The sequence below is a fragment of the Carettochelys insculpta genome, chromosome 1 (assembly GCF_033958435.1).
Source record: "Carettochelys insculpta isolate YL-2023 chromosome 1, ASM3395843v1, whole genome shotgun sequence".
Taxonomy (NCBI): domain Eukaryota; kingdom Metazoa; phylum Chordata; order Testudines; family Carettochelyidae; genus Carettochelys; species Carettochelys insculpta.
Window position 1 is genome coordinate 240,530,845 of NC_134137.1, and position 20,607 is coordinate 240,551,451.

At 42.6% G+C, this 20,607-nt stretch overlaps 1 protein-coding gene across 4 annotated transcripts in view; it reads right to left on the reverse strand.

Moving 5' to 3' along the window:
- The window catches only part of FAR2 (fatty acyl-CoA reductase 2), a 205,132-nt gene that overhangs the window by 101,580 nt on the left and 82,945 nt on the right, over positions 1–20,607 (reverse strand). For all 4 annotated transcript variants that reach the window (XM_075003113.1, XM_075003120.1, XM_075003130.1 and 1 more), the window contains exon 2: positions 7,484–7,718. In XM_075003113.1, coding sequence (XP_074859214.1) covers positions 7,484–7,672 — 189 coding nt within the window. In that variant the 5' untranslated portion in view covers positions 7,673–7,718. The remainder of the gene's footprint in view (positions 1–7,483; positions 7,719–20,607) is intronic.

Here is a 20,607-nt window from a genome sequence, read left to right on the forward strand (position 1 = left end):
TTTTTGCACTGATGGGGTGAGGGAAGCCGCCTTCCTTTTATGGGCCCCTGCGGGTCCCTCTTGTTGGGGCCGCTCCGGCACGTCTGGCTGGAGGGCCTTGTCAAAGAGCAGCATTTTTAGCCGCATTTCTCTGCCCTTCCTTGCTCTAGCCACGAGCTTTGCGCAGAAGGAGCATTTTTGGGTGACATGAGATTCCCCCAGGCACCTAATACACTGACTGTGCCCATCGGAGGTTGACATAGCTTCGCGGCATGACTCACACTTCTTGAATCCTGAAGAGGACATTGCGATGAGTCTGAGTTGTTAATAGGGTACTTAGCACCTTCTCTGTGCTTGTTCCCGTCTCGGACCCAGCCTGCTGCGGCAGGAGGCCTAATGGCCTTACGTACCTGGGCCTCCACTGCTCCTCTTGTTACTAAGGCTTTTATATACTTTTTTTTTTTTTTTTTTCACAATAAGAAAAACAACAAGCTAACAAAGACTGAAAGACTGAAAAGAAACTCTAAAAACACTTAAAACATTAAATACGCTGACTCTGGCCGCAGTCTGAGCGGATTCCGTCTGCAGCCGATGGCGGTTAAGGAACTGGCGGGGACCAGATCGCGCACGTGGCTGGGAGCACGCAAGGGAGCGGCGCGCGCCGGCGCATGCGCGGTCCGGCAGAAACTGCTGGAAAGATCCGATCTGCGGCGCCGGGGCGAGCCCGACACCTATCGTGGAGCACCCACGGGGACACTCGAGGAAGAACTCTTGCTCCTAGCTAGCTTGTTGTCTTGCAAGTAAAAGCACATCCTGCTTGGTACTGTCTGTAATGCCAGCACACTAGGGCTAAGCCCCACTTGTATCAAACTGGTCTTTAAAATGTGGTACAACTGTAAAAAGAGACTGCTTAAAAGAGGAACTTTCTTACCCAATAGATCTATTCCTTTTGTGCAGTACCCTTTTTTTTTTAAGCAAAATAGAGGAGCCAGTGCTCAGCCAGCTCCCTGCCCCTCTCCCCCCGAAACACTGCAGCTGAGACTGCCAAGGTGCCAGTACTGAGTGCTGGCAAGTACTGGCACAAAAAAGCACTGCTTTTGTGTATTCAGAGTCCTATCTATTGACTTTAGAAAAGTCAATCTATCAATCAGTCACTAGCTCTTAACACAGTTTACCCCTGCTAGCACAGCAGAAACACTGCAGCTAACACTGACTATACTAGACTATATTCTATCCTGTGCATAATCAATGGAATTAAAGTTTAACACTTCAAAGTTGCCACGGGGGAATTTGTTTAACGAAGTGCTGCATATGCAGCGCAGCACTTCATTAATAAACTCCCAACACCCTACTTACCATCCTCCCTCGAAGTACGGAGCTAGTGTAGACAAGCCCTCAGATCCCAAGCTGACTTAATTGTAAACTGAACACACTTGAATAGGAAATAATTAAGAGAAAATAAACATAGGCCTCTCACAATGCCTTTAAAAGAACACTTTCTGGTGTACAGTTCTACTTTAAAAGTGGACCCTTACTGAATTCCAGTTCAAATCAACAAAGTGACCCATGTTGTTGGAATTAGCTGTAACACTGTATATACTGCAGGAACAGGTGGCATTTGGATGACAGTAGAATAGGGTTGCCAGCTTTGACTGAAGCTACTCCAGGAGCTTTCCCCCCCACTCCATTAGGACATATTATTTTCTTGAAATATCCAATAAAATCTCCTGGATTGCTTTCAATAGTCACCTGGTGACTGATGCAGCTTCCGTGAGATTCCAGGCCAATCCTGGATGGTTGACAACCCCACAGTAGAAAGCGGTACGTTTTCACCTTACTTCAGAAAGCACTCTGTAAAATCTCCCAGGCTTCTCATAGCCTTCTTTCTTACATATCAGAGCTCTTTACAAGAGTTGTTCCAAATCCTTGTGCTCTCTGAGCTCTCACATTAAAACTGATACAAAAACTGGTCTGAAGAACTTCAGAGCAGCAGCTAGCAGCCCTTTTCCTACTAGCAGCTCTACCTTTCTTGGATGGCAGAGCATGAGCTACAACCAGTGACTCAGCATTATCCTAGTGACTACTTGCAAAAGGACGCGAACTACATTTCTCCCAGGGCGTTCCGCTTTTTCCACACACAAAGGAACACAGATTTGTCTCTCTCCCTCTCTCTCTCCAGCAGCAATACATTTTTTTACAACCTTCATCTCCATTTTCCTACCCATGGTAAAAAAAATCCAAAAATCAACCCTATATGGTACAGAATAAACGGATATTAATAAATCTTCCTTGCAACCCACAGGTATGTCTAGATTTGGAGAGTTATTGTACTTGGTCTTTTGTGAAACAGCTCCACTTTGCATTATCTAGAAGTTGGGTATTATATTTAAACATGAGGTTATGGTCTCCTCTGAGGCACTCTGCTGAAGGAAGCACTTTCCCATTCATAAGTAAGCAAGGTCACTGTATTCTAGAGATGTAGGATTTGTGCAATAATCTTGTTGGGACCAACGAGTACAAAGAATGAGTGACTGAGAAAATCATATTCCTAACCACCGCACATGAAATTAACATCAAGATCCAAAGAAAGTCACAGTTAGCTTAAACACCAAATGATCAGTTGCCATAATCAGTGTTGCTCCACGGACGTCAGCAGAACTACTCTGATTTACACCACATGAAAACCTGGCCTGTAGCATTTTACTCTTGGCTTTGAAAGGTGTGGGGTATGAAACATTACATTGTAGCTTGAGAGCAGGCAATACCAACAACCCACATCCAGCTAACAAAGGGAAGAGTCAAGTCCTGTGTTTGTCACTTTAACCTGGGATATGTAGCTGTGACAACATGGGGGTCTTACAGAAAGGGCACAATTGCAATCACCATGGCAACACTCTTTAAGGGGGAAAAAGGGGTATAGGACAGAAGGGTATGTGCCAGAACAATTAAAATATAGATCTAGCCCAGTGTGCTGCCAATTACACTGACCAGAACCAGGCAGAAATATAGAAATGTTTCAGAGGAAGGAATCAGAATTCCACAGTAGGCAGATTTCTGTGTTAAACCTAGCATAGACACCAAACTGTCACACTTAGGAGCAGCAACATAGGGAGACAACCAAACTTACTGCTTCTGTTGCCCTGGACAGTTCAGTTATAGCAGCCCTGCACACAGAAGAAAAAATACGAACAAGGAGACTAGAACACACCTCTTCCTGGAAGATGCACCAGCTCTTTGTGCATTTTAGTAATTTTAAAATGAAATCCCCTCGCCCCAACACCCTAACACTCATTCACAATTTAGAGTCCCAGGGTAGCCGTGTTCATCTGTAGTTTCACACAAAAACAAGCCATCCCGTAGTACCTTAAAGACTAACAAATGTATTAGGTAATGAGCTTTAATGGGTGAGACCCATTTCTTATCTGTAATCTTAAAAAGTGGGTCTTGTTCAGAATTTATAGCTCACTCTTGGAAACATAAATCCTTTTAATCGCATTTGTCTTCCATCATGTCCATAGGCAAACACTGTCAGTGCAGGTTTGTCCAGGAATGTGATTCTGCCCAAAGATATTGTAGGGAGGCAGAGATCTGGAAGAAGGAAGCCATGCTTGGTCAGCCTTCAAAGGCATGTCTTGCTAAATACCATCAGTCTTCATACGGCCTTCTTGGAAAGAGTAAGATGCAGCTATTTCCTAACTTATTTACTCTGTTTAATTAAATAGGGCCCAAGGTGACATCCCATCTACCTTTGCCCTCCAGTCAAGTGATTTTTGTCAAAGGAATATTTGGGTTTGGGAATATTTTTTTTTCTCTTTCTTTCTTTCTACTGACTCCTGGATGCAGCCACTTTCTGCCTCTCAAGGTGAAACAGAAACACTGTGGCTATGACTGCATTACAAGCATCTAAGACAACAAGAAGTCGTGTAACAGCAACGAAGGGTCCTGTGGCACCTTATAGACTAACAGATATTTTGGAGCATAAGCTTTCGTGGGCAAAGACCCACTTCATCAGATGCATGAGTGGTGGGGGGGCATGGTTTCAGAGGGGTATTTAAAGAGTGGGGTCCCAGTAAGAGGGAGGGCCAGAGCTGACAAGATCTGTTCAGCAAGGTGGAAATGGCCCAGTATCAACAGTACTTATCAAAAGAGGAAAAACAAGTCAAATCAGACAGGGGGATGTGAGCCTTTGTCAGAGTCTAATGGGGAGCTATTAGCACCCAAAGCAGAGAAACTGCCTTTGTAAGCTGTGAGCCACTCCCAGTCTCTGTTTAATCCATGGTTAATAGAGTCAAATACCTCTCTGATACAAGCACCTGCTGACAGACTTTCTGTTGGAAGAGATTTTCCAACAAAACATCTGTTGACAGAGTGCGGCCATACACTAAAGTGGATCGAAAGAGCGATCTGCTCTGTGGACAGAGCAGCTCGACTACCCGGCCACTCTCTGGACAGAATGGCCAACTGGACGCACAGCAGACAGGGCTGCTCAGTATCCTGAAAGCCCTGTCTGTCAACAGAAGACCCTGTAGAGCATCCATGCAGCTTTTTTGTTGACAGAATCTGTTTTGTTGACAGAATCTGTTTTGTTGACAAACATGCTCTCTCTCATCTGAGGGAGGCAGAAGGTTGTGGGTGGAAATGTCAGGTTGTTGTCGTCAGACTGTCAACAAAACACATTTTGTGTGTGGACGTGCAGCGAGTTTTGTCAACAAAACTCTGGTTTTGTCAAAAAAAAACAAAAAAAACAAAAAAAACCACTTGCTAGCGTAGCCGTAACCTGTGAAGAAAAACAACAGACAAAAGGAACAGGAATAGTGTGACAGGAAGAATAGACTATATCATCAAAGCAAACGTATGATACACAAACAGAAATTTAATGAAATAAATTATGAAGTGGAAATAAGCAAAAATGAAGAAATATTTCCCATTAAAAATAGGCTGGTACTTCACAGCTCTAACACTGTAGCAAGCCATGGGATACAGTACAAAATATGTAGGGCAGATATTCACTACGAAAACCTGATATGAATCAGCATGCAATATAATTGAATACATGAATGAAATGCCTATTCTAAGTGTTTATTTTAAGATGTCTCCTTTGTCACTCATTGCTTAGACAAAAGTATAGTATTCTGCCTGCCTATTACAATCAAGAATTCCAAAATGACAGTGAAACAAATTTGTTTCTATGTCTGGATATAACTTATTTATTAAATTTAGCTACCTGAACAAGTATGGCTAAGCTTACCAGAAACAGTAATGGAAGAGACAAGTTTGTATACTGGGAGCTAAATAATATTTAAACTGCCTCTTTCCCTAGTCACATTGTGGGTGAGGGAAACAATATTTTCTAATAGTAACAACAACTCCCCCACTGGATAATAAAGAATACGGGATATTAACTAAAACCCCATGCAGTGTTTTTAGGCTACAGGGTTGGTGGAGCTGAAGTAGGGCTGCCAGAGAGGGAAGCGTTTGTCTGAGCAGCAAGCCGCCTGGTATTTAGTCCAGATCCTGTTGTGCCACCTCACTTGACCCTTTCTTACCATTTCATTCAATCCCGCTGCCTTGCTGTCTCACCAAGCCCCACCAGCAGCCTTGCCATACCTTTCCTTTGGATTGGATCTCCTGACTATCAGACCTCTTCTGTGATATCTGACTACTGCTTTGGAGCACCCTTCAATCTGCCTGATCCCCCAGCATTACACCAAATCCAGAAACTTATCTGCTGGTTTTCTTTAACATTTACTCCTTTGGAGACCATTGAAGTGTCTTGTTAAAGTTCAAGGAGAGGTTATCAAGTCCTCTGTGCTCTTGGTGTGTGTCTAAAACTGCTGACACACATTACAAAAGGAGGGTAATATCTAATAACTGATAGCTGCAGCTACAAGGGAACCTTACCAAGAGCTAACAACAATGTATGCTCTGCTGAGCTACTGAGTCAACAGGTCATTAATATTAATCACAGTAAATACAAACAAAGCACTCAGAAGTCTTGTAAAAATAATATCCTTCACTTTATTTTGTGGGAAAAAGACTGCATTTGGATTTTAATCTTTCATGATGAAAAATCTAGCTACAGTTATCAATAAAGAAAGCCATAGAAATATGTGGAAAACAACATTAACTAAGGCAAAATCATTGAGAATTTGTGCATTTGTCAGATTTACAAATAAACAAAAAGTGGGATACTTCTCTCGAACAGTTGGATGAGCAAAAATTCTCTGCCTCAGATATAGGTTACCTCTGAAAGTAATTCTAATAAGGAAATGGGGAAAAAAAAACAAGAAAAGAAAATTACAGCATCCCTTCCTCCTTCTAGGCCTGTTGTTAAGTCCTTATGACTCCTTGGGCACTCCCAGTGAAATATCGAATAGCATTCTTTTGGATAGTTTTGTCCACAACAGAGTTGTAGATATTCTAAACCAGCGGTTCCCAACCATTTTGAGACGGTGACCCATTTTGAGACTTCAGTAAGATTTTGTGACCCAAAGCAATTCAAAATGGAGGGGTTTCTCCCCTGAGAAAAATGCACCCCTCAGCCCCCTGGCTTAAACCCCTCTCAGCCGCGAAACGCCTCCCCCACCTACCACACATGAGCTCTGCACATTGTCACTGCTGCTCTTTCACCAGGCCGTCGCTGTCTCCTCTGCGTGGCTCCCCCCAGTCCTATTACTCCCTTCCTCCACCCACAGCGTGGGCAGTTCCCTGCCCTGCGACGCTGAAATGGGACTCAGTTTAATTGGTTTAATGGCTGGATCCCTCCTGCCGGCTGTTAAACCAATTAAATTGAGTTCCATTTCAGTGTGGCAAGGTAGGGCAGGGACTGAGAGCTGGAGGAGGAGTCAGGCAGTAGCAGTGAGAGTCACAAGTGACTCCTTAAAGACCCACATGTGGCTTGGAGCCACCCAGCTGGCAATCCTTACAAAATGTAATGGCGACCCAAGTTTGGGTCCCAACCCATAGGCTGGGAAAGCCTGCTCTATATTTTCCTCTCATTGTTACTTGTAGCTTTGATACATCTTCTGTAAATGAATGCTTCACAGTATGTTTAATGTTTCACAAGTAAGACTGATGCTGTAATTGGAACTGATCGTCAGCGGGATTTGAATGAACTATAAGCCCTCACAACAGGTTATCACCCTTCTTGTTGTGCCTCAGGAGTGAAAACAAGCATCATGATTGTTGTTAGTACCTGTTGCTGTTATGGTGGTTCAGCATCCCTGAGCAGGGCAGGGAGATCCCATGAGGACTTACTTACGTCACATGCTTTTTTCCTTGGAAATTTTTTTTTTTAAATATGGAAAATAATAAAGGAAAAACTGAATGGCTTTCAAATACCATATACCATTAAAGTGTTCTGTGCACAGCTTATTTCTTCCATACTAAACCTATGTGAGCTTTATTGTCTTCAGCAGATGAAATGTATGTAGTCGTCTAGTATACATGTTTAATTGCCCTCTGGATTTCAGTTTAAATTCCTCAATAAAATGCAACAACCTACCTTGGATTTCACCATATTTGCTACTCTTTCCTGCATTGATTGTCCTGCCTTTGGCCTCACAAGGATATAAACAGCTTCCACATCAGGGCTGGAGCGCAGTAACTTTTCCATCAGTACTTTGCCCATGAAGCCCGTGGCTCCTGTGATGAGTACGGTTTTTCCATTGTAATAAGCTGCAATTGAAGACATGGTGTTCTTTCTCACTATCTTCCGTCTGGCTTCCTGCAGGAGGTACCTGTGGGGAAGCAGTAACAGAGCAAGTGATTAGATGCTGGGAAGTCTGAATCAGAAACAGTGCAGCCTTGAGGAGCTATTAGTAGAACCCATCAGGCCATGGTAGCTGACATCCGTAATAGCCTCTTCAATCTATTAGCTGAGACAGCTCCTACAGCAGGCCAATCAGCAACAACTGTAAAGGTTATTTATTTATTTTAAATGGAGATTTGAACATGGACTATGCAAACTCACGAAATTGCACAACCTAAATTTAATAATATTAATACAGAGGCTAAGGTTACATGGAAGTATAGTACCTACAGCAGCAATGGGAAACAAAGAATAGCAAATGGGCTGCATGAGCAGCCATCCTTCATCTCAGTGAGCTGCAGCTGTGCCTCTTACTGTGTGTATGGACAGTGCCTAGCTTGCTCCACGTTGCAGCCTTGAGGTCAGTGTGGGGCAGCCTGCAGGCCACTGGTGCTGCACCTGTGGCCCTGTCTGCCTCCCCTTCCTCCATGTGCCTCTCATGCTCCAGGGCGCTAAAGTCCACACTTCTTACACCTTCCCCGTGCTTCCTACCACTTTTGGAGTGCCATCAACCGTCTGACTGGTGCTCCATTCCCACTTCTTTCCCTTCTCTCTCCCAGAGCTTGAACCGCTGTGAACGGCTGTTTGCAGCACCCAGCTCTGGGAGTGAGGGGTGGGACCACAAGCATGAATCAGGCAATTCGTGGCACTCGGAAAGTGAAGAGAGGGAGGGAAAGAGTAGGAAGTGTTGGGCTCTAGTGCCCCAGTGGATGAGAGGCACATGGGAGAGGGGGACAGCCAGGTGGTCCGGAGGCTGAAGACAGTTACTGCCTTGAAGAGTTTACAGCCAAGAGATGAGACAATACAGTAACTGGAGGGGACACAGATGCGCAGAGAGGCAGAGTGACTTTTTGGAAGTTTGCACAATAAGTCAGCTGTCAGGCCAGGAGCAGAACTCAGGCCTCCTAATGAGTATCTTATCCACCAGGCCACACTCTCTATCAAATCAGCTGAGAATATGCCCCAGCATGCAGAGTTCTTAGACATCCAACTTCTTATGGGGCCAACCTTCTACCACCTGTGATTTAGAAAAGGATTCATCTGGGCAAACTGGGGGAGGTCAGTGGGTCTCAGAGCCCAGGACTCCAGCTTGAGAATAAACATCTACACTACAACTTTTAGCTCCATAGCTCAAGCCCCAAAAGTCTGAGTCATTTGACTCAGGTTCTGAGACTCCTTACACCAAGGAGCATTCGATTTCAGATGTATCCTGTGTAAGAGCTCTGACTCAGGTTTCAGCCCAAACTCCCTCTTCTATCCATTAACAAATCAGGTTGACTTAGGTTAGAAAGCACTCAGGACCAAGGACCTTGCACACTGCTAGGGACACCACTTAGAATCAGAGTCATGCTATGACACGGGTCCAAGCCCTGTCATTTTGCAGCGTAAACGCAGTTCAAGCCACTGTCTCAAGTCAAATCTGGGTCCAACAATTGCAAACCCAGGTTTATACTAATGTAGATGCTCAAGCACACACTTAAAAACACAAAGCCCAGGACCCAAAGACTGGGGCTAAGCATGCTATATAGATGCACCCAAAGAGGTTAAGTTGTTTACCCCAAAGACCCACAGTAAATCAGAGTGTTCAGAGCTTCCAATCCTGTGGGCTAAGCATCAGATCACTATATCTGTGTTTAGTTACACAACAGGTACACAATATGGGCATCTCTGATCTGTAGAGAATGGGATCCAAAGAGCATGTAAATGTGAGACCTTTTATAACCTGCTTTTCATTTCTAGTAACCATGCCTGCTCCTCCCCTCCCTTACTTGTAGGAGAATTTTTAGTGTCAAAATAAGCAGCTCAAAGCAAAGCACTCAAAGCACTGATTTAAGCCATGTATGTACGCTGTGCAAATTTCCTTAGAACTTCCAATCAACGTCCTCTGTCCTCACCTACAGGAAACACTGCTCTGTCTGGCTTCTAACACACATGCGGGCCCCCAGCCCCTTTACGTGCATACACAAAACTTTACAAACACCCCTCTGGTTTCTCTCACCCGGCTTTCTCCTGAGCAGAGATTTCTTATCTATTTCATCTATTACTGGTTATCTGTTAATCTAAATCTATATACCTATCTAGGGCTATATATGGCCCATCATCTGACAGTTCTGTGGCACAGGCATGGTAGCGGACTTCTGCAATAGCCTTTTCAGTCTGTTAGCTCAGGCAACTCCCACCGTGAGCCAATCAACAGCAACTGCTTAATAGGTGCTACTTGAGGCGCTCTGCTCAACTCATTTAATTGTGACCTAGGCCAGATTTGAAAGTAGGCTAGTGCTTTCAATTACTGAGCCACAGCCCCACAATTATTAATTTGTACAATAACCTCCTTTGAAAGTGAAGTTTCTGTTTGACCCACTTTATAAATTGGATATGGCACACCTGATAATTGGTTTTGGATCTCTTCTAAATCTGGTATTTTCCTTTGTTTCATATGATACAGTACAGAGTCTCAAAGTGTGGGAAAATAATTCAAATAGAGTTGATTCACTAACTTAAAGCATCTGGGCTTCTGTATGGTTAGACATGGATATATTTTTCCCTCTTATTGTGAATTTAGTTCAACTAACAGAGTGTGAACCAGTGAAGACTTAAAATTTCAAGTAGATCCAATTGGTATGCAATGAATGTAACAGAATAAAATTTTCTAGCCTTACCTACCTTACCTACTCATTATGTCATCACACTCCCGCCCGGTGCTGGCTACCCTCTGCTGGCTGGAGCCAGGAAACTCGCCAGGGCTGGTGCCCTTGTCACTTTCCTGGCTCTACCATGTTGTGCAGGAAATGTGACTTACGCAGGGCTTGTGAGAATGCAACCCCCATGTAAGTCGTGGGTCTACTGTATTATGTTTTTATTCATCCTCTAAAATGATCCTTACAGATTGTCATCAAGCCAGCCCTTAACCTCTCTTTGTTAAGCTAAATAGACTGAGCTTCTTGAGTCTATCACTAAAAGCCATATTGTTTAATCCTTTATTCATTCTCTTGGTGCTCTTCTAAACCCTCTCCAGTTTATCAGCATCCTTCCTGAACTGTGAGCCAGGGTGAATTTAAAAAAAGATTAAAAAAATTAAAAATCATCATTTTTTTTAAAATCTAATTTGGAATTGTTTAGTTTTTTTAAAAAATCATCAATAAAGTCTTTACAATTAACTCTCATCACAAACACACTATACATACGTGTTACAGCCTCAGAGAACAGTGAATGGCTCTAGTCTGTCTAGCATAATAGCTCTTGCATTCTAAAAGTTATGGGCTCTCCAATTTTTGTTTCTCAGAAAACTAAAAAGTAACATAGGCAAAGAACAACACAAGCAGGGTAGGATGGTTTTTTGTTCTGCACTTCTGTGGTGGTAGACCTGGCCCTGGCACAGCAGAGGAGTTAAGGCATTGTCTTAAAGACAATTAGAAAATAGATAGGAAAGGATGGAGGAAGCACAGAAAGGAATTGTGAAATGCACTGGAAAGAAGACGACAGACATTACTGAGCACAGAAAAAGCTTTGTATATCCCCCCACACTTTTGCCGCAGAAAAACCACCAGGGTTTCTGGACATGAGATAGTCTCTCTGGGAATATTTTAAATAATTTGTTTTTCCCTGAACGAAAAAGAAAAAACATGTCAAGTATATGCATTGCCAGAAGTGGATGCAGGGCCTAGTTGCAAGACCGAAACATCATAAAGCAAACTGCTTATTTGGAGAAAATGATGTGGTTCAAGATGTGGATATGGCTCAATGGAGGAAATGGTTAATAATTTAAATAATTCCCTTTGCAGTGCATCTTACTTCAAGATGCTCTCTCTCTCTCCACCTTTCAGTTTCAGTGTGATCTGACCAATTCCCTAGTTGTTTGCTGTTTCTTTCCTACTGACAACTGGCATATTGGCAACACAAGTTAAATACCTGCGTGAGTGAGTTTCATGCCACAGAAGTATTTCCTCCAATTATGGAGCATAGCTTATTAAATTGCAGTTCAAATCAAATTTAACAACAGGTTTGTTTGTTTTTTTATATGAAAAGGACATCTGTGTGCTGGTATGAGTGTCCACATAAGATGTCAAGGACATTTGATCATCTGCAAATACAGAACAGAGCCACATAAACAAACATATATTCTTTGCAAAGAATATTTAGCTGTCCAGGCAGCTTCTCTCCCTGCAGTCTTGCTGAGTTCAATTTGGTTTAAGCACTGTAGTCTTTTTACAGTGTCAGACTATCATGTCATTACATCAGACTGCTTGCATATAAATCCCGTACATGTTCCACTAACAAAGAAGCACATTATGAGTGCTTTGTGCTACACACTAGACCATGTAACATTCTCCTGTGCACCCACGTACAAAGTTTCAGTATGAGGGATGTAAAATTCCGTTCAGTTATGTTAAATCTAACCGGTTAACTGATTAAATGTCGGGGGGAGGGCAGTGCTCCAGCATGGCTAGGCTGGAAAAGCCACCTTCCCTCCCCACTGCTCTAAGGGGCTGCTCTGGCCAGGCTGGAGTGTCCCTGCCCAGGGCGTGCCCGAGGGTTGGAATGCCCCTTGCCCGCAGCAGGTCCTGTGCTCCAGCTGCCAGCCATTAATCATACCCAGTAAACTTTATCCATTTAGGGTTCACATCCCTATGCAGCATCATAAAAATTTTCAGAAATTGACACTGTGGAACCAAACCAAAAATCTGTTATTCCTCCAGCTCTGATCTGAAATATTTAATTTTTATGCAGGAAAACCCAATTGCTTTTTGACGGGAAATAATACAATAGTCTGAACTCAGGCATCAGAAATGCAACCACTTAACAATATCAAGACACTAATTGGGCAAGACCTCTAAAACAGAAAGAGCCCAGAAAGAAAGAAACAAGATACGCTGCCTGTCGTATTAAGCTCACCTCTGCTGGCATGTCCCTTTCTAGCTTCATTAACTAGTGTGGACTGTCACCACAATGCTCTTTTATGCTGTGGATTCATGTTACTTATTATCAGCATTAGTATATGTACATGCAGTGGTCAATAAGTTAGAGAGCTCGTGGAATAATAAAGGCAGGCCCTGGTACTGTAAGACAGCCCCTATATTCAGATTCCTGAACCTCTGGAGCCTTATTGGCTTCAATGGGTCCCTGAGTTAGCACAAGACTTCATAGATTGATACAGTGTGCAGTGTTTTGGCCTACAATATTCAAAATACGCCACTAAAAAAAAATCATTGCAAAGGTATTTTCCTTCCATTCAACACAATAAATGCTGGCACAACTTCTGTTCTGTAGAATGTCCTTGTTTTTTACTGATTGATTTTAAGGGTAGATGACACTTGATCATTGTCTTCTGTTCTCCTTCTCTGGGGCACCTGGCATTGGCCACCGTCGGCAGATGGGATGCTGGGCTCGATGGACCTTTGGTCTGACCCAGTATGGCCATTCTTATGTTCTTATGACAGTTTTACAAAGGGAATTTATCTTCTTGGATTACAGTGATTTTGTTTGACCTTGTAAAAAGAGAAAGTATAAAAATAGTGGATGCTATTACTAATCATGATATATACATTAAGGCAATGGTTTGAGTAATGCTTATTGTAGTTCTGCGTCAGAAACGTATGGCTCCATCACTATTTTAGTTGTTAGAAAAATGACATAGAAGCTTAAACTGCATAAGCAATATTGCACGGCTCATGTGGCTCTTTTCTAAGACTCAACAGTCTAGTGCCCATGAAAACATTACAATTCTAGGCATTAATCGCTTGCTAGCTGGCTCTTAGGAACTAACTCACACAGAGCCGTAGATAGATGGGTATTTCAGAGTCTACAGGTTCCAACATGAATCATTCACAAACCAGCTGAACAGGAGGTAAAACCACTGAAATGTGGAGCAAAGCCCATCTGATTGTAGTAAAACCTATAAACAATTAACTGCAGGCAACGCAACAGACAGCTTTAACATCTGATTGGACCAGGAAAGTAATCTCTGGTGCAGATGAATTATAAAACGTTGTATCTCTGCAATATTAGATTTTTTTAATGCTTTTCTATTTCAGATTCAAAGGCACAAAACCATACTCATGTGTCATACCAAGGAATTTACCCAACAGGACAAACAAAACCTCATGGCAACTCTATCAAGTTGGAAAATATAACTCCAAGTTCTCAGCTAAAACACTAGGCAGAGTCAAGTGTTCTACTCTCTGGATCAGAACAAAAAACAGTCAAGTAGCACTTTAAAGACTAGCAAAATGGTTTATTAGGTGAGCTTTCATGGGACAGACCCACTTCTTCAGCCCATAGCCAGACCAGAACAGACTCAATATTGAAAGGCATAGAAAACCAAAACAGTAATCAAAGTTGACAAAGTTGATTACTGTTTTGGTTCTCTATGCCTTAAATATTGAATCTGTTCTGGTCTGGCTATGGACTGAAAAAGCGGGTCTGTACCACAACAGCTCATCACCTAATAAATTATTTTGTTAGTTTTTAAAGTGCTACTTGACTGCTTTTTTGTTTTGATACTATATACACTAACACGGATCCTTCTCTGTTACTTCTCTAAAAGAGGTTATTTTTCAACTCATGTACTTCACACATTAATTTGTTTGCTAGTAACCCTAAGCTTAAATCACTTTAAAATGTCTCTTTCAATGATCATTACATTTCTGATCCTAGTTTGCCCATAAAGCTGTTTTATTTAATTAATGGCTCAATCATAAAAAGTAATCCTGATTGTTCCTTGCAAATCTCTTCCTGCTTTTAAATTTATACAGCTTTGCAAACCACTGCAGATTTCAACAGTTAAATCCAAAGAGCTACTGCATAGTGACAGTGTAATTAAGAGGTACTGCGTATAAGCACGAGAGAGACAGATCCTGCAGCTGCTCAGCATCTCTTGGCACCCAAAAGTGTCCTCCAATAGTTTTTTTAAACCAATAGGACCTGATGCTTCTCAGACATTCAGAGACAGAACTCTGCACACGACAGAATGTAACCCAAAATGAATGAGTAGTTTCAGGTTTCATGCTTCTGTCTTTGCTTAAACATCATCTCTACAGCTACACAGATCATCCCCTTCATACAGGCTGTCACAGTCTATTAATTACTTCCAGAATGATGGAGCAGAACAAGTGAAACTGAAACACTGCTGGTATGATAAAAAGCGGGCGCACCCTCTCAGTTCTTGAGAAAAATCTTCTAGTGTCTCTTCACTCCATTACTCTCTCTGTAAGATTTGTGAAAATCAGCCATTGGCCACGGCATTTCAGCAGTTACCTCTTAGGAATAAAGGGCTTCTGCACCCATGGAGTTATTCAAGAACAGTGACGCCCCTCCTTGTGCAGAAAAAGCCCCAGTTCTCACTTACCACTAAAAGCAGCAGTAGCCACCCCATGGAGAACTCAGCACGGCAGCTTACGGAATACTTGATGCAACACTCAGATTCATGAGTGTCTGCACTCAGCACTGCTCTCCTCTTATCAGTGCTGAGCAGCTCATAAGACCAGGACCTCCAGCACTGCACACAGAACAGCACCATGGCCACACTGCTCTGAACCGGAGGGGACTCTTGCTTCCCGTGCTTCAATATAGCTCAATGTGCTGACATTAATATGACTGCAGTGGCTTTAAGCCCCAGCTGTGGAACAGAAATTCATTGCGAGAGATGCGGTGGCCTTTTAATGCCAGCATAGTCCTTCAAAACACCCCCTCTCTCTTCCCCTCCTGGTCTCTGACCCCCCGAGAAGTATGTCACTGTGTTAATTATGACATAATTGAGATGTCCATAACAACTGCCCCCCCAAAAAAATCATAAAATTCACTTGTTATTCACTGGGTTTCTTTTCCCTTTACACTGGTCAGCTTTCTGAGACAGAAGCTCCTGCACATAATTACTATACACCAAAGCCTACATACAAAAGACCCTCTTGAACACCAAACACATATCCACACTAGACATTCCACATTGATCAACAATCTCACTGTAAGCTGGTGTACAACACAGTTCCCTCTCATTAAAATGATATCAGAAGACTGTAATTCACATCTGAGATATAAAATAATGACACCAAGCTCCTCTATATGCTTTCTTCCCATAGAGCTTAGAAGAAGCTTTACAAAAAGTATCAGAGAGGTAGCCATGTTAGTCTGTATCTTCAAGAGCAGGAGGTCCTGTGGCACCTTATAGACTAACAGATATTTTGGAGCATAAGGTTTCGTGGGCAAAGACCTGCTTCATCAGATGCATGGAGGGGGAGGGTTCCAGAGGGGTATTTAAAGAGTGTCAGCTCTGGCCCTCCCTTTTACTGGGACCCCACTCTTTAAATACCCCTCTGGAACCACCCCCCCGGAAACATCCCCCCCCCCGCACACACACATTCATGCATCTGATGAAGCGGGTCTTTGCCCACAAAAGCTTATGCTCCAAAATATCTGTTAGTCTATAAGGTGCCACAGGACTTCTTGTTGTTCTTTACAAAAAGGAGACCATGATCATTAACCCCATTTTACTGATGAGGCAACTGATGAACACAGAATGAAAGGGTCACCCAGCAGGCCAGTGGCACATATAGGAATAGAAACCAGGTGTTCCGAGTCCAAGCCCAGTCCTCTAGCTACTAAGCCACATTGCCTCCCAGTTTTGCAGCAACCCCACCACTGATCCTGCAATGAAAAAAACAACTGTTTGAAGGGCTACTTTAGCACCACTTTCACCACTCCACTGCCCAACAAATAACTGCCCTCTGCATTCCTAAATAAAACGCAATGTTTAAAACAAATATGCAAAGCAGTTGCTCATATTTATCTAAAAATAAAAAGCAGGGTGGTTGGCAATTATTATTTATACTGTAGAAGTACCCAGAATATGCACTGTACCGAAATACAGTAAAGCGTTGTTTAAAAAGTTAGTGGGTATTGATCCTGCAAAGACTTGTGCATTTCCTTAATTTTAAGAATGTGCGTAGTCCGGTCAAAATTCAAGGGATTACTCACGGACCTAAATTTAAACATGTGCATGAGAGTTTGCAGAACTGGAGACTAAAAGGACAAGCAAGCAGCGAAAGGGGACAGGAGGCTGACATAGGAGGAAAACGGTCACAGTGCTGACTTTAGGATGTCTTGTTTTAAAAAACACTAGAAGATTTACCCAGCATTGCTTGGATCCTTAACTCAATCAGAGAGGTTTGTAACAGCAAAAACAAGAAGTCCTGTGGTCTTTGCCCAAGAAAGCTTATGCTCCAAAAATCTGTTAGTCTGTAAGGTGCCAGAGGACTTCTCGTTATTTTAACTCAATTAATTGTTTTTGTTCTTCATCTATAGCATTGCTCAGGAGTGGAGCTGCTGCTGAGGCATTCAGTATGCAGGCTGCCCCACGGATAAAGGACTACTCCAGCCCTCTCTCAACACAGCAGGTTGTGGCCAGGCGAGAAGCGCCTCTCCATGGCTGCTGCAGCTACAGTATGCACAGCCAGGGAAAGGGTGAACACCCCCAGACAGCCCCTTCTTCTGCCTGGTGAGTCTCTCTCTTTTCTGTACACTATGTGTGAAAATCAATCCCATTCCAGACACACCCCATTTTCCTGGCACAACCAAACCCATGCCTTGCTCAAAGTTACAAGAAGACAAAGCTGTACACTGAATTTGGTGGTTCTAGCTCATACTGTTTAGGAGGTGTTCTTGAACAGACAGACAAATTCTCCTAAATATAGTAAATTAATTAATTAAGATATATAGAAATTAGTCTCAAAGGCTGCCCTATCTAGCTACAATTCGATAGTTAGTTTTTCTAGATATCATGGTACAAAGGAGGCTTGAATGCAGAGGTCAGGGGCTCGGTGCACTCAATTTTACCCCAATTTCTCTTGTTAAACATTTATGCTAAAATCCATATACTGCCTTTGGAATATGAAAAATTCTGAATTACACTGTCTGAAGAAAAAAACTTATACACTTGAACATACATTCCCTTGGGTTCTGATGAATGACTCAATATTCCCTGTCACCACTAGCATAAATGAAGGATTTCCCAAATTTTGTTGTATTATTCCTTCTCACCCACTCACAAAATACTAAGTTGTTACTAATGATCATCTGTCTACAAGGTTTTTTTTCCCACTGGACTACACAGGCCTGTCTGTATGTGCACAAGAGGGGCAGAGAAAGGGCACTTGCTAGTTTAATTTCATCTTTTTTTCTTATTGACTCATGTCTATGTTGTTATTTCGGGCACATCAAAACCAGATATGTTGCTCCTTTGCACATTTAATCTGAAACATTCACAATGCGGTTCTGCCAGGTCTCAGCTAAAGAAATATTCCTTCCCCTTCCCCACATTGACATTCCCTGAACTTGCTTGCAGCCTGTCTGGCATCAACCTCAGAGCTGGAGAAATAGTCACCGGGTCATCAAAACCTCTTGAGGATTGTGTATAAAAACCACACAGGTCCTTTTATCATGTCATCAAATATCAAGTACAGCTTCTATCCCAAGGAGCCCAACAGCCTTCTGACAGTAGGCTAAATTGCAATTTCACATTGCACTAGATGGTCTATGACTGGAAAATTTGCATTGTGTCTTGCCTTGGACTTTTAGGGCCAATGAAAAGCTGAGCTCAAGTAGCTTTTGCATTTATCTGAAGGCTTCTTTGAAAGGCCACTTATATCCCTCCTCAGGGCACAGCCTCTGGATTATATGGGTAGGGAGGAGAAAGAAAGGCATTCTGTTAAAAGATAAAAATATTTCAGAAAGTTTTTCAGAGAGAGAGGTCTCCTTTAAAGGGAACCAGGATGATATCGGAACCTCAAACACCATATTCAATGCCAACAACAAATATATGTCCTTTTCAATACATGCTTTTAAGATCCAATCAAATCTTATTTTCCTATTCTGCTTAAAGGGCACATCATCCCCATAAATCACTCCCCTGCCTGCAAACCTTTCCTTTACCACTGTAACAATAAATAGCCCAAAACAATTCAGGTGAAAATATTCATTTTCCAAATTCCTTTTTCTTTGTTCATTTTGAACATTCCACAGCACTTCAAGATCCACTAATGGAGAGAACCTGTCTACTTTGCACTGCCCTCATGTCTCCCTACTGCAGACCCTTCCCACTGAGGTGGGTGTCTCCCTCCATTCTACCTCACAACACGGGCAGATGGGAGCAATATGGTGACTACCCAAATCTCAGACCCCTGCAACTCGCTTGGAAAAGGAAGCAAGGAGCACTAGTGCCTGGCAGGTTTTCTTCTCACCTAGGTCACTCCACAGATCTGGGTTAGAGATGGAGGCAGCAGGTGCATGCACAAGGCCATTGGGAGCCTATCCACACAGAAAGGAAGCAGTGGTGACTAGAAGCAACCCCCTTCAAACTGCAAGTGTGGGATGTGCAGATCACAACAAGGGCATCTGCATTCCATTGGCATGTATATGCATGTTAGAGGTAGCAGCACCATGTTCAAGGGTAATACAATGTACAGTATTAAAGGAATATGCATGTAAATATTGAGGTAATATTGTGTGAAGCTGAAGTCAGTTTTGGTATTAAAATAGGAAGCTTGTCACATGCAAGATAGAGGATAGGTAAGTCATCTTCATACAGGTTGAGAAAGTGATTTGGACTGAGGTATCCAAAACAGAGGTAAGAAAAGTATGGAACAAAACAGCCAGTTCAAGGACTGTTATGAACAAGTATGTAGATTTTAGTATTTGCACAAGGTGTTTGGTAACTTTTAGACTCAACTAGTTGAAATGCTTAAGTCTGAAGCAAATCTGTTTAAGGTAAACATACGAGATAAGAATTGCTTCCCAGAAGGAAGGTAGGAATGTCTTTTCTTTGTGTTGTACTGCTTTGAATAGACAATACATTTGGCAAAACTGAGTTATGTGGACTCCTCACTATTTTTAAGAATGAATCACAAGTGTAGTCAAACAATTGGCTTCACCTTTTATTCTGTAATTCCCTGGGATTCCAGCCGACAGAGAGACAAGCAGAGTCATTTTCAGGCCTAATGCTGAAAGCTTCATTAAATGTGTGCAAGCAGGTGGACTGTGTAATAAGGATCTAATAGAGCCAGAAAATCCTTCCAATTGGAGGAAGGGAGTTGAAAGATTGTATATTTTTAAATAGGTGATAAAGCGAATCAGACACTCTGAGTTCAGGACCAAAGGGCACTCCCCATCTCCACCCTCCACCACCCTCTCAGAACAAGGAATCAGACAAATTGTAGTTGTGTCCAGGAGATGTACGAGGGCTTGCTTTGGAGGGAAGCACCAGAAGATATAATTACACTATAGAAAGGGAGACTGAGTAGATGATATAGTAGATTGGTGCAGAACTAGTCTACGGAAACGAAGTCACTCTGCACAGGACAGGGAAAGATGGAAGGAAATAGTGAGGGAGGCATCGGATACCAATTGGCACTGAGCTTGTTGTTGAAGATGATGATATAGGAAAGGTGGAATTACATTAAATATATCCAAACAACTGTGAAAAAAGGTCGACTTGTGTGGGCCAAAAAAGTCAAGACCAGACCAGAAAAAAACTGAACAAGAGAATGTGGGGATGAAGGGAGGGGACTGGATACAAAATTCTGCTTCTGCACAGGAGAAACATCTGGGGAGATTAGTGAAAGAGAGCAGAGCCCAGATCAATGACATGCTCCACAACTATGCTGTGCCACTGACTGCTACCCATCTGTCCCGCACCCATGAAAATGCTTCCCAGAATGGGCCATGAAGGTGAATCTGGGACAGCACGTCTGCATTGTGCTTAGATCTATCCAGTACCACTCAGTCCCTCGCAATAATTTGAGACCCCCCTCCTGGGTCTAATTCACGTG